Source organism: Notolabrus celidotus, chromosome 10 (assembly GCF_009762535.1).
Source record: "Notolabrus celidotus isolate fNotCel1 chromosome 10, fNotCel1.pri, whole genome shotgun sequence".
Taxonomy (NCBI): Eukaryota; Metazoa; Chordata; class Actinopteri; order Labriformes; family Labridae; genus Notolabrus; species Notolabrus celidotus.
In genome coordinates, this window is record NC_048281.1 from 11,733,857 (window position 1) to 11,746,805 (window position 12,949).

Below are 12,949 nucleotides of genomic sequence, written 5' to 3' on the forward strand. Positions count from 1 at the left end.
TGTGGTATTTAAAGGTACAATGTGTAGTATTTAAAAGTAGTGTGTGGTGTTTAAAGGTACAGTGTGTAGTATGTAAAGGAAGTGTGTGGTATTTAAAGGTAGTGTGTGATATTTAAAGGTACAGTGTGTGGTATTTAAAGGAACAATATGTAGTATTTCAAGGTAGTGTGTGGTGTTTATGTGTAGTATTTAAAGGCACAGTGTGTAGTATTTAAAGGTAATGTGTCGTATTTAAAGGTAGTGTGTAGTATTTAAAGGTACAGTGTGTAGTATTTAAAGGTACAGTGTGTAGTATTTAAAGGTACAGTGTGTAGTATTTAAAGGTAGTGTGTAGTATTTAAAGGTACAGTGTGTAGTATTTAAAGGTACAGTGTGTAGTATTTAAAGGTACAGTGTGTAGTATTTAAAGGTAGTGTGTAGTATTTAAAGGTACAGTGTGTAGTATTTAAAGGTAGTGTGGAGTATTTAAAGGTAGTGTGTAGTATTTAAAGGTAGTGTGTGGTTTTTCAAGGTACAGGGTGTAGTAATTAAAGGTAGTGTGTGGTTTTTCAAGGTACAGTGTGTAGTAATTAAAGGTAGTGTGTGGTTTTTCAAGGTACAGTGTGTAGTATTTAAAGGTAGTGTGTGGTTTTTCAAGGTACAGTGTGTAGTAATTAAAGGTAGTGTGTGGTATTTAAAGGTACAGTGTGTAGTATTTAAAGGTAGTGTGTAGTATTTAAAGGTACAGTGTGTAGTATTTAAAGGTACAGTGTGTAGTATTTAAAGGTACAGTATGTAGTATTTAAAGGTACAGTGTGTAGTATTTAAAGGTAGTGTGTAGTATTTAAAGGTACAGTGTGTAGTATTTAAAGGTAGTGTGGAGTATTTAAAGGTAGTGTGTAGTATTTAAAGGTAGTGTGTGGTTTTTCAAGGTACAGGGTGTAGTAATTAAAGGTAGTGTGTGGTTTTTCAAGGTACAGTGTGTAGTAATTAAAGGTAGTGTGTGGTTTTTCAAGGTACAGTGTGTAGTATTTAAAGGTAGTGTGTGGTTTTTCAAGGTACAGTGTGTAGTAATTAAAGGTAGTGTGTGGTATTTAAAGGTACAGGTGTAGTATTTAAAGGTACAGGGTGTAGTAATTAAATGTAGTGTGGGGTATTTAAAGGTACAGTGTGTAGTAATTAAATGTAGTGTGTAGTATTTAAAGGTACAGTGTGTAGTATTTAAAGGTACAGGGTGTAGTAATTAAATGTAGTGTGTAGTATTTAAAGGTACAGTGTGTAGTATTTAAAGGTACAGTGTGTAGTATTTAAAGGTACAGTGTGTAGTATTTAAAGGTAGTGTGTAGTATTTAAAGGTACAGTGTGTAGTATTTAAAGGTACAGTGTGTAGTATTTAAAGGTACAGTGTGTAGTATTTAAAGGTAGTGTGTAGTATTTAAAGGTACAGTGTGTAGTATTTAAAGGTAGTGTGGAGTATTTAAAGGTAGTGTGTAGTATTTAAAGGTAGTGTGTGGTTTTTCAAGGTACAGGGTGTAGTATTTAAAGGTAGTGTGTGGTATTTAAAGGTACAGGTGTAGTATTTAAAGGTACAGTGAGTAGTTAGAAGTGTATTAATTGAAAAGCTATGCATTAACAGTCTTTTTCTCTTTCCCATCCAGCACACCAACACCTCTGTTTGCTCACTCAAATCACAGAGAAATGTTCAAACTTTGAATGAGAGGATGAAGGATGAGACGGTCGGTTAGTTGAAGCTGTGAGGATGAAAGCAGAGGGTTAGACTCAGAGTCTTCGTGCTTTACTTTAGCACAGACGACGGTTTGGGCACAGAAAAAACACAGCAGCAGATTTCACACATTGAGAAGTCACAGCAGAGGGATGTGTGAGGAAGCAGACTTAACTCTGAAGCCTGGAGGGAGGTGAGAAAACACGAGCGAATACAACAGATATTTGAAACACTGTCATCACTAAGTGTCTCTTTAAAATTCTTTAGAGTTGTTGGCTGGTTAGCTTAGCTTAGCTTAAGGACTGAAAACAAAGGTTATCAGCTAGCCTGACATCAGTTCTATAGAAATTAGCTCCAAAAACTGGTTAAAATAAATATGTTTTATAAATCTTTCTTAATATTTGCTCCTGCTCAGTCACCCTCCGTACAATGATAGATCAGCCAGGAACAAAGAAACAAAGAGGAGAAAAGCATGAGGAATGAATGAGAACGAAGAAGGCATTGAGTCCCCCTCCGGCGGCCATGTTTCCCCTCTGACCGGTCTACCTGTAAGTTCTGGGTCGGTGGTTTAAGGTGGCAGTACGGACCGGACTGGGAAGCTGTCCTACAGCCGTGTTGTTTCGGGTGGGGCTGGAGACGTAGTCATTAGGCACCACTGGAGGGCGCACCGGCTCCAGTGTCCTGTAGGGGGAGTTCTTCCTGTACATGCAAGTACATCATCCATCAAAATTATTTTATTCTGAAACATCTGAATTATTAAATCATTGACTTCACAGCATCTTTGAAGGGCTTAATAATCTCTGTCTGTATTTTTGAATATTTCTGTCGTCTTGTCTCACTGGTTTCAGGCAGGGAAGGGCTAAGGTGAATCTACGTCAGGTGCTCCAATCAGAGTGTGGAGCCGTTTAAATTAACATCAGGTGAGTGTTTACTAAACATGATCGTCCTCAGAAGTTACAGTCTGTCATACGTCAAGACTGTAACTGCCATGTAAAAACACAGAAGGAGTCAAGGAAGCAACTGTTTTATACTTAGGAACGTTTGGTTTCTGTTAGTTTTTGGTGCCCCCTGTGGACAAAGCTTCTTATTTTAGGTCTTCTCTGATCTTGTCTTTAAAGTCGTGTTTTCAAACCAAACAAATCCTATATTGAAATCGGACTTAATCTGACTTCGGTTGACCTAACAAGAAGCAAAGAGGTGGAGTTGAGGCGGGCCTTTAGCCTCCTCGCTAACAGCTATAGTGTTCCAACCTGTCACTCAAGTCAGCCATGCCCTTATTTAGGCAAAAGGTGTACCTTTAATATCTTCAAAACTAACAAGTTATACAAAAATTGACCCCCGTACAGTGTGTGCTGATAGAGAAATGAGCTATTCAGGACTGAACTGTTTTTGAACCAGGCTGTAGATATGTTTATTTCTGCTGTAAAGATCATCTCTTTGAATGGGTGTGTATATGGTTTCTGAAGCTTTAGGAGCCAGACTCTAGTGGACACTTGATGAACTGCAGTTTTTTTGCATTTTCACATGATTAAAAATAACAACATAGAGACTATTCGTCCTGATTCCCGCTTGCTTTTGTAGGTCATATAGAGCCATCAGGACTTCTTTAAGTCTGTACTATGGATTTAAACTTCAGAATTCAGACACAGTCAATTCAGCTGATTATAACTGTAGTTAATGTGTGAGTGTCCACAAGAGGGCACTGTAGCTCACTTTCTGTAACAGCACAAAGAGGATATAATCTGAAAAAAAGTTATAGTTCAGAGGTTCTGGACTTTAAGGTATCAGGGAGCATAAAGAATCACAGCACGTAGGAATAAAAAGGTTTAACTGTGTCGTCGTCTTGCTTTAAGGGGAAAAGAGAAATCTGTTAAGGTCACGGTTAAAGGTCAGTGTGTATTTTTGGAGAAGTGCGTCTCTTCCAGCATCACAGAGCTGTTCAGGAACAGGACAAAGAAACAACGTCTCAGATTAAAACACGCCATAAGAAGACCAATGACGAGCAAAAACCACTCAAAGGACGACCAGGCATAGACACGAGTTTAACTCTGAGACTCACAATGTCTGAGAGAGAAACATTTAGACATCACAATCATGTGGACCAGAGGCTGATTAAAAAACAGGAATTATAAAAAAAGAGAGAGAGTGTGTGAAACTGGAGTGGTGGTGTTTGTGTGTGTGATGACAGAAGGACTTGGCCTTCTATTGAAGCGTGATGCCAACTCACTGCTGTGTGTTTATATTTGTGTGTGTGTGTTTGTGTGTGTTTGTGTGTGTGTGTGTGTGTGTGTGTGTGTGTGTGTGTGTGTGTGTGTGTGTGTGTGTGTGTGTGTGTGTGTGTGTGTGTGTGTGTGTGTGTATGTGTGTGTGAGAGAGAGAGATGGAGGAACAGGCGTACTTGGCGTGTTGTCCAATCCCTCATTCCAGCTCTCTGCTGAGCTGCTTCTGTCCCTCTCTCCCTTAGACTCCAAACACTCTCTCATGTTTTCTACAAACCCTATACCTGTTTTTTTTATTCGTCCGTTCATTAAACTTTATTTACATGTTTATTAAACTTCAGGTGTGCTGGCACCGTCAGCGTGGAGGAAATTTTGGCACACAGTTCAGAGGGTCGGTCTGCAAACAGCCGGCCGATCAGCAGGTAATAAACAGGAAACAGGAAGGAACAGAACGACGGGGGGTTCAGGTGGTGAGAGGCCAGCTGGCTCTTTAGCTCATACACTTGCCTGAGCATGCACACACACACACACACACACACACACACACACACACACACACACACACACACACACACACACACACACACACAAACACAAAAACACACACACAAAAACACACACACACACAAACACAAAAACACACACAGAAACATAAACACACTCTGACTGTCATAAGCCTGAAATAAAGAAATGCTCCATCTGTTTGAGTTTTTGAGGAAGATGGAGAGATAGATTCCACTCTTCTTTATGGTTATTCTGATCTAATGTGATAGTTTTTGAAAAGTAGTAAAAACAGTATTATACTTCCTCCTGCTCCTCTCTGAACACGTGCTTGCATTTTGTTGAATTCAGCAGCTGATATCGATCTTTCTGTTTACTTTCCATGTATGCAGGTTGAGTTTTTTAGTGGCCGTAATAATGTCTCTGAAGGATATCCTTAAATAAAAATACAACATGCACACACACAATAAGTCTAACTTCAAAGGGTCTGGCAGGTAATCCATCCTCAAATCAACACCTGTAGGATAAAAAAGAGAGAGGGAAAGGGAGAGGTGAGGGTCAGGAGGAGAGAGAGAGAGAGAGGGAGCTGGGGCTTAAGTGAGAAAAAGATAAAGAGTGAGAGAAACAGAGAGAAGAATTAAACAGAAAAAGGGAGATGAAGATGAGGAGGAGGAGGAGGAGGAGTAGGAGGAGGAGGAGGAGGAGGAGGAGGAGGAGAGCAGCTGGGTGACCTAGATGTTTGAGGGGAGAGAACACAACGAGCTTTCACAACCAATGACGTTATTCCTGCTCCGAGCAGAGTGTGTGTTTGTGTGTGTGTGATGTCATCCCTCTCTGCCTGGTCTAATCTGTGCTCGACGCTCACAACAGGATGCTCCGACCTCCCAAATAAAGACACACACAAACACACTCCACATCTGTGCTCCTGTGAAGGTGGGCGTGTCTGACCTGAAACACAACTTCATCCCCCTGAAACCATGACAACAGACAAACACTTGATGGAGGCTGTGTGTGTGTGTGTGTGTGTGTGTGGGTGTGGGGGTGTGTGTGTGTGTGTGTGTGTGTGTGTGTGTGTGTGTGTGTGCGTGTGTGTTAGTGTGTTAGGTCTTGGTACACACCCTAAGATGCCCTTGCCGGCCCTCGGAGGGCTTGGTGGTTTCTGTGTGGGGGGGTTGGACCTGGAGAGACTTCCTCCGAGCTTCATGCTCTGCTGCCCGTTCACCTGCAGAGACACAAACCAAAGGTGAGTCCTGAACCTATCATCAGCATTCCCTGAACGCATCACCAGCAGTCCCTGAATGCATCATCAGCTTTTAAATTTAACCTCATTTTATACTATTAGAGTCAAAGAGCCAAACTGTGTGATATGCACTAAGAGGAGACGGTCCTTAATGTTCGGAATGTAGAAAATCTTCGAGAGGCATCCTGAGCTTTAAAGAAACAAGAGCAGGTTCCAGGTGAGGAGGACTTTGGAGGCTAGATTTAAAAGACTTCATCCATAAGAACAGCAGACTGAGCAGCTCCTCCTCACGTATGCTGCAGAGTAAAGATCATTTCAATAACTCTTACTGTGAACATGCAGCGTGAAGTCTGCATGGACTAAAAGTGTCAGACGAGACGACGTAAAGTCAGAGAGAGCTCAAAATTCAGATCTCTACATTCATCCGATTCATTTTTGTCAGATTAAAATTGTGGGAAGTTGCACCAAACGGCTGCAGACCAAGAGCTGAGTGTGCAACCAGAGCTGCTGCATGTTCGTGCACCTTGTTAGTGTTATTCTTTCCTCCTCAGCTACACAGGACTCTGTTTGTTCTTGTGTTTTGGTGCAGGTGTGTCGTGCATCCTTACCTTGAACCTCAACAACCACTAAACACATCAATGACAGCAAAAAGAGAAGAGGAGAGAGACAGAAGGGGAGAGAAGCAGTCTACAGGTTAGTGTCAAAGCAGCTTGCACACATGTTCATCCTTAAAACACAGAAACAGAGAAACAGAGAAACAGAGAGAGAGAGAGAGAGAGAGAGAGAGAGAGAGAGAGAGAGTCTGAGTCAGAGGGAGGAGCTCTGTGAGGAACTAAATGTCAAGCTGCTCTTCAGTAAATCAGTTTGGTAACACACAGAGTCCTACAGTTACAGCGACTCCTACACGACTTAAAGCATGCACTACATTTTTAATGAGTCTCATAGAGGCTGCGAACAAAGAGAGCACACACACACACACACACACACACACACACAGACACACACACACACACACACACACACACACACACACACACACACACACACACACACACGTGGAGTCAGAGTTTCACGCTGTGATCTACAGGACACAAACTATCTGCTCAAACTTGCATCAGTTTAGTCTCAGTGTCTTTATGTAAAGACAGTAAAGATTGTTTCAGATTGCTAACTGTGTTTGTCTTCCACCTTGACTCCATGTCCGATGTCGTCCAGCACGCCGTAGTCGATGGGTTTCCTGATGTAGCGGACTGGTCTCTCCGGATTGGACGGGGCTACGATCTTATGAGAGCGTGTCGTGTTCTTGTTGGTGGTGAGGATGCCAATCTCTCTCCTCGCCACCTTCTCTTTGTGGATGTCCACCGTCTGAAAGCAGAGACACACACAGAGGCTTGTTTGTGTTCTCAGGTTAAAAGAAAATCAAACACAGGAAGTTTTGAGACTTACAAAATAAAACACACAGACAGACGCCCTTCTTCATTTACAGTCAGATAAACTCGACGTGTGTTCATAGAGAGACAGGTGAGCGAATCCCCTCCTTCACACCGTTTTTCTGCTCTCACATGGAGGGTATTTTTGGTGAATGTTCTCGCAGCGTGACCTCAGAAGGGAGACGTGTTGATTATGTGTTTTAGAGTTATTTTATAGAAACGTAACTGCAGGGATTAAACCTGTAAACACACCTGAGATCAGACACATCACGGCTTTGAAGCTGTCGGAGCGAGAAGAGGAGGGGGACTGAGTTATTACTGACATCAGAGAGCGGGAGTGTTGGAGGATTATTAATAAACATTTACTCATAAACATGACAGAATCAGCAAAGAGATGAGAGCATAGACTGTAAATAAAAATAGACAGCGTTGCTCCGCCTCTTCCCGTTGTACGGTTCTGAAGCCAAAAAATCCCGCTCCTGGGCGCCGCCATTGTGCAGCCAGAGCCTGTGAAGCCACTGTAATAAGCTCCGCCCTACAGCGTAGCGTCACAAGTCGCTGTGTGTCCTTTGAAGTTTCACTCTACGGCGGCTGTGAAACAAAGCAAACCCGGAAGTAAAACCCCGTTTTTTAAACTCTAATAACTAACGAAAAAGAAACTTTTCAGGAAAAAGAGGCCTTGGACACAAAACACTCAAATACTAACTACATATCACCACAGCATACGGATGTGAGAAACATTCGTACGATGTGTATTTATTTTTTTAATAATGAATGGGTCAAATGAATGGGGGAGACGGATTTTTTGACCTATACTGCAGCCAGCCACCAGGGGGCAGTCACCTTGCTGAAAGCCTCACCACCAGCCACCGGAACCTCTCCCTTGGATGAGAGGCACTACTTTGTCCACAGGGGGCACCAAACTCAACATAAACCAAAAGTTCCCCACAGGAGCTTTAATGAAACTATTTTAATATTTAATTAATATGTATGTATTTGTCTTAAACATTTAAGAAACATTTTTTGTTCTTTAATTTAATTTTCATTTAATCAGCAAAAAACCTTGTTGAAATTAGAAATCTCCTCGTCCCGGCCGAGGTCAGCAGCAGCACGCTCCAACAGAGTTACAGACACACAACACAAACACGTCAACACATCCTGGATCAGATGACAGGAAGTCATCAATCAAAGCTTCTACAGGCTGATGCATCTTCCTCCAACACCTTCAACCTGCTTTTAAAAACTTCTAAAGAGACCCAAACCCTCCTGCAGCAGAGTCCAGGCTGCAGGAGCAGAGACCTAAAACTTTTTAACCTGTTTTAGGATTCTCTCTGAGGACAGAAAGGAACGTTTTGTGTCTGGATCACAGAGCGGAGACTTTAAACTTTAAATGAATCAAGTTCCATAAATAAGAGGGTCCATGTTTGAAGTCAACACGTCTACATGTCGTCATTAATCCTTGTGTATGAGTCTGAGCCGGGTCCGTCCTCCTCTCACAGATCGTCTTTGTTTGCAGGTTTCTGCAGCGTTAAACTCAGAGCTGATGATAAAGGATTATTTCAGAGGGACTCTGTATGAGAGGAGCCTCACAGTTCCACACAGTCGCCTACATAACAGATGTGAGAGAACAGAAAGCAGCAATAACGCCGTGCAATCACAGATCAGGCCTCGCAGCACGGACAGCCGAGCGTCTCATTATTCTGCCTGCAGAGTTTCTGATTGTGTGGAGGTCTGTGGAGGAGAGAGGGAGCCACTGTGCCGTCCAAAAGTACGACTGTGCTCCTCTGAGGACTGCTGTGGGTTTGTTTTATGAATGAAAACACTTCTTCCTCTTCAGTCGGTGTTAAATAATGAATCTGGGTACAGAGAGCACGGAGCAGCTCGCTATGTTCGCATGAATGTGAGGACATCGAGGAATATAAAAGACTCTGGACGCAGCTGCAGGGAGCAAAGGAAACACAAAATCAAAACTGATGTGAGGCTCAGGTCGTGTTTCTGAGAGCGCTAAGGGGCGATGTGTGTCTCTGACGTTTACAGGAGAGTGAGTGAAAGAGGAGAAACGCTGAGAAACTCTTCTTTTTGTGTTTCAGCTGTGTGATAAATAAATCCACCTGTAGGTGTGAAGGCACGGCGCAGTGAGGGATCATGTGATCAGACTTACACAACACTCTGCACCCACACACCTCGGTGTGAAGGTCTGCTGATGACGGAGGACTTCAGAGAGCACAGAGATGTTTATATTTAGTCTGAGAATCATCACCTGGCAGCTGAGCGGGACTGAAGGTACGCTTAGTGTCCAGATCATCTTCAGAGCCACGTTTAGAAGTCTGATTATCAGGTTTCTGCACCTTTTGAGGACGTTACATCACATAAAGTCAGTGAAAACTCTAACTGAGACACCATGAAGGGAAGTATTCAAAGTGAGAGATGTCATGAGGAGAGAGGTTTCATGTTTTTCACCTGTCAGGTCAACAACCTGTGACTTCATGCTGCAGCATTCAACCCACAGTTTCAGATCCTCACGAGTCCTCCGGTTCATCATCCTGATCACAAATAGATGCTCACAAATACTCAGAGATCAACAGAATCACTTTACAAGAACTATCTCTTCTGTAACACCTTCACCTGCTAAATCCTGAATGTAGTTTCTGTTGATTTCACAGATGAAGTCATCGAGTTACTGCAGCTTATTAAGGAAACACCCAGCAAACCACCTCAAAGAAACAACATCATGTGGCTGTAAAGCATCAAATAAACAAGTCTTATTACCCGGCTCTCTTACTGATCTTCCGGCTGTGTAAGATGCTTGATTCTGATTGGTCAAACCCCTTGACGACGGTTATTAACTTTCACTAACATGAGCAACACCAAAGACAAACTGATCACACGTTATGTCAAAATAATCCACAGAAAAGAGTTCAGACCAAGCAGCAACCTCTGGTCTCAAACGATGAAGCCCATGTGGAAGTGTTATAAACTGCAATTCATCGAGAATCTGCTTGAGGCTGGCTGCAGAAACACCAGAAACCACATAGACATGAATTGGAAAAAGACGATCTTTACAGCATTATTAAACATGTTTACAGCCTGGTTCAAAAAACGGCTTGGCCCTACGTAGCTAATCTCTCTATCGGCACACACTGTATGGGGGTGAATTTTTTTCTAACGTGACGGTTCTGAAGATATTAAGATTTCAAGCTTTTGCCCAAATAAGGACAAGACTGACATGACTCCCAGTCGGGAACACATAGCTGTTGGCTAGGAGGCTCACACTACGTAACACTCTGCCTGGTTGAGTTCCACATTTCCAATATGGCTGCCGCCGTCGATTGGCTTCAAAACAGCTCTCAGGAACAGATGGGTGACGTCACGGATACTACGTCCATATTTTATACAGTCTATGGTTCAGACACATTTAGCTTCTGCTTGATGACACCATCATATTGGATCCTGTCCAGCAATATTATCAATGAGTGGAGCAGGTGAGAGAAACTTTAGGTTAGCGTTCTCTACAAAGAAACTTAAACCAGGAGTGTTGGTGATGATAGCAGCAGGGTTCAAAGTTGTGACATTTGTTTATTTTTAAAGGTGTGTGAACCGCAGAGCTCAGAGAAGAAGGAGAGCTGAATGAGGCCGATTCATGTAAAATCCACAGCAACAGGCAGATAAGAATCCATCACCATGGAGTGCTAACTGACGTGGAATATTTCCCATAACTGCCTACTAACCATACATTATCTCTTACATAACATGTTAGTCAGTACATTTCAGACATACTGGTTCATTAAAGGTGACATATAATGCTCTTTTTCATCAAAATATATCGGTCTAAGAGGTCCCCAAAACATGTATCTGAAGTTTATACTCAAAAAAACACTTTGAAATCAGATTTTGGCATGCCTGTAAACCCCTCTTTTTCAGCCCTGCTCAGAACAGGCTGTTTTCTGTGTCTGTGCCTTTAAATGAGAATGAGCTCTCTGACCACGCCCCCTCAGGATGTGGATGTGGCCTCGCCTCTCCAGCACGTTGATCTAATGTTTACATGTTGGCTGAATATACACGGCTGCTCACAGATCGCGTTACTTCAACCCTCTGAATCTGATCCAGAATATGATCCTGATGGAGAGGCGCCTGTAGCAGGACCTTTCTGAACGATTGGTCACAGATTTAGTGCTTCTTGTTGTTTTATTTGTCAGTATGTAGACGTGTGTCTCGGTACACAGCGACGAACATGTAGCTATGTGGCTATGCTAACTAGCGCGAGCACTTTTCCATGAAAAATAAAAATCATCCACTAGATCTTCAAATCTGCTCTTTACTCTGGGGAGTAAAACCGACATTTGTGTTTATTAAGACAGCCAACAACTAGCATGCCTCCCTCCTAAGCTCCTTGTTAGCACATGTGTGCAGGTTATGAAAAATGGAGGAGGAGTTGAGTTGTATTTTATACAGTCTATGGGCTGAACAAGCTCCGAGCCCTGACTTCCGCTACAGACCGGATGTCGTTGTGATGTATGAAAAACAGTGAAAACTGAAACGGCTCGTTTCAGCACACATTTACAGAAAGGTGGAGAAACCAGAACAGGGGCCGAATGGATTTTTTTCATTTTCGGGGGGTTTGTAGACATGCCAGGGAAACATATTTCAGGTAGAGAACCATTAAAAAGTCAATTTTGCATGATGTGTCACCTTTAAAGTCAGGTTAGCTGTTTCCTCCTGTTTGCAGTATTTATAAGACATGCTTCAGAAATATAACCGTGATGTTTTCAGGCGGTGAAGTGCAGAAGAACTTACTATCAGTCTCATAAATAAATGCACGTTTCACCTGAGTGTCTGTTTAACTGCTCTGTTAAACACAACATGAGCAGGTTCCTCTTCTAAGGCAGAAAGCTCAGTCTGACACAAACACGGCAGAGTGTTTAGAGGAAAACACGTTGAGAGATACGCAGAGAGGGAAACAAAGACAACATGTTTATGCACTAACACTCTTCTCTGCAGTTTATGATTGTTGCATGTTCGGGGATATTTTAAGAGCAACGTCCTCCAGAGATGAATTCTGGGCCGCTGCACCCAAGTGTGATGAGCACGACACTGCACATAAATGAGCCTGTGTGCATTCATGACCACATGTAGTGTGCTCTCATGCATGATTCACCCTCTCACTATGTAAAACAGCACATACAATTTCAACCTTTCCATGCATCCTCACAGATTACATGTTGAGGAGAATATTATAAACTTTGTGTAAATTATAAAAACAGAAGAGTTTGGGACTTCAGGGATACGTGTCGGTGTCGTCGTCTGCAGACCTGTGAGATGTGGTTGACGGAGCTCTCCATGCGACGGAGCTGCGAGGCCTGGATGTCGAGCATCTGCAGCACGTTGTTGGCGAGCGTGTTGATGAGGTAGGCCACGCTGGCCAGAGACTGGGTGGTGTAGCTCTTGGTCTCCTCCAGCGCTTGCTCTTTGTCTGCTGACTGCAGGGAGACAGAGACACAGGGTCCAACATGTTACTCACACACTCAAACAGAAGATGAGATCACATCACATGAGGTAACATTTCACTGGCATTGTACTAAAAGGTCTTAATATTCACATGTTCCTGTTTTATCAAACATCAAGATCAACTCATGACATCCTGTGAGAGCTCAGTGTGTCTGTGAAGAACTTTAAGCAAGTTATTACCTCACCTGCATACAGTAAAAGACCTTTATTTGAAGCAGGCTTATGTCAGAGGCAGGCCTTTGTATCTTCCTCCCTATCATTAGTATATTCATCACATTAAAGTAAAAAGAGTCCTGTTTTAAAAGGTTCTTTACAACACTATTTAAAACACACATATGAACTCAACGTTTTG

General features: G+C 42.6%; 1 protein-coding gene across 5 annotated transcripts in view; it reads right to left on the bottom strand.

The window, feature by feature from the left end:
* Window positions 1-12,949, bottom strand: part of LOC117819889 (abl interactor 2-like) — a 29,249-nt gene that overhangs the window by 6,073 nt on the left and 10,227 nt on the right. For 2 of the 5 annotated variants that reach the window (XM_034693403.1, XM_034693400.1), the window contains exons 2-6: window positions 12,402-12,569; window positions 6,851-7,027; window positions 6,271-6,288; window positions 5,541-5,644; window positions 2,249-2,401 (exon numbers count right to left, since the gene is read on the bottom strand). In XM_034693403.1, coding sequence (XP_034549294.1) covers window positions 2,249-2,401; window positions 5,541-5,644; window positions 6,271-6,288; window positions 6,851-7,027; window positions 12,402-12,569 — 620 coding nt within the window. The remainder of the gene's footprint in view (window positions 1-2,248; window positions 2,402-5,540; window positions 5,645-6,270; window positions 6,289-6,850; window positions 7,028-12,401; window positions 12,570-12,949) is intronic. The other 3 variants (XM_034693404.1, XM_034693401.1, XM_034693402.1) reach the window with 2 other exon arrangements.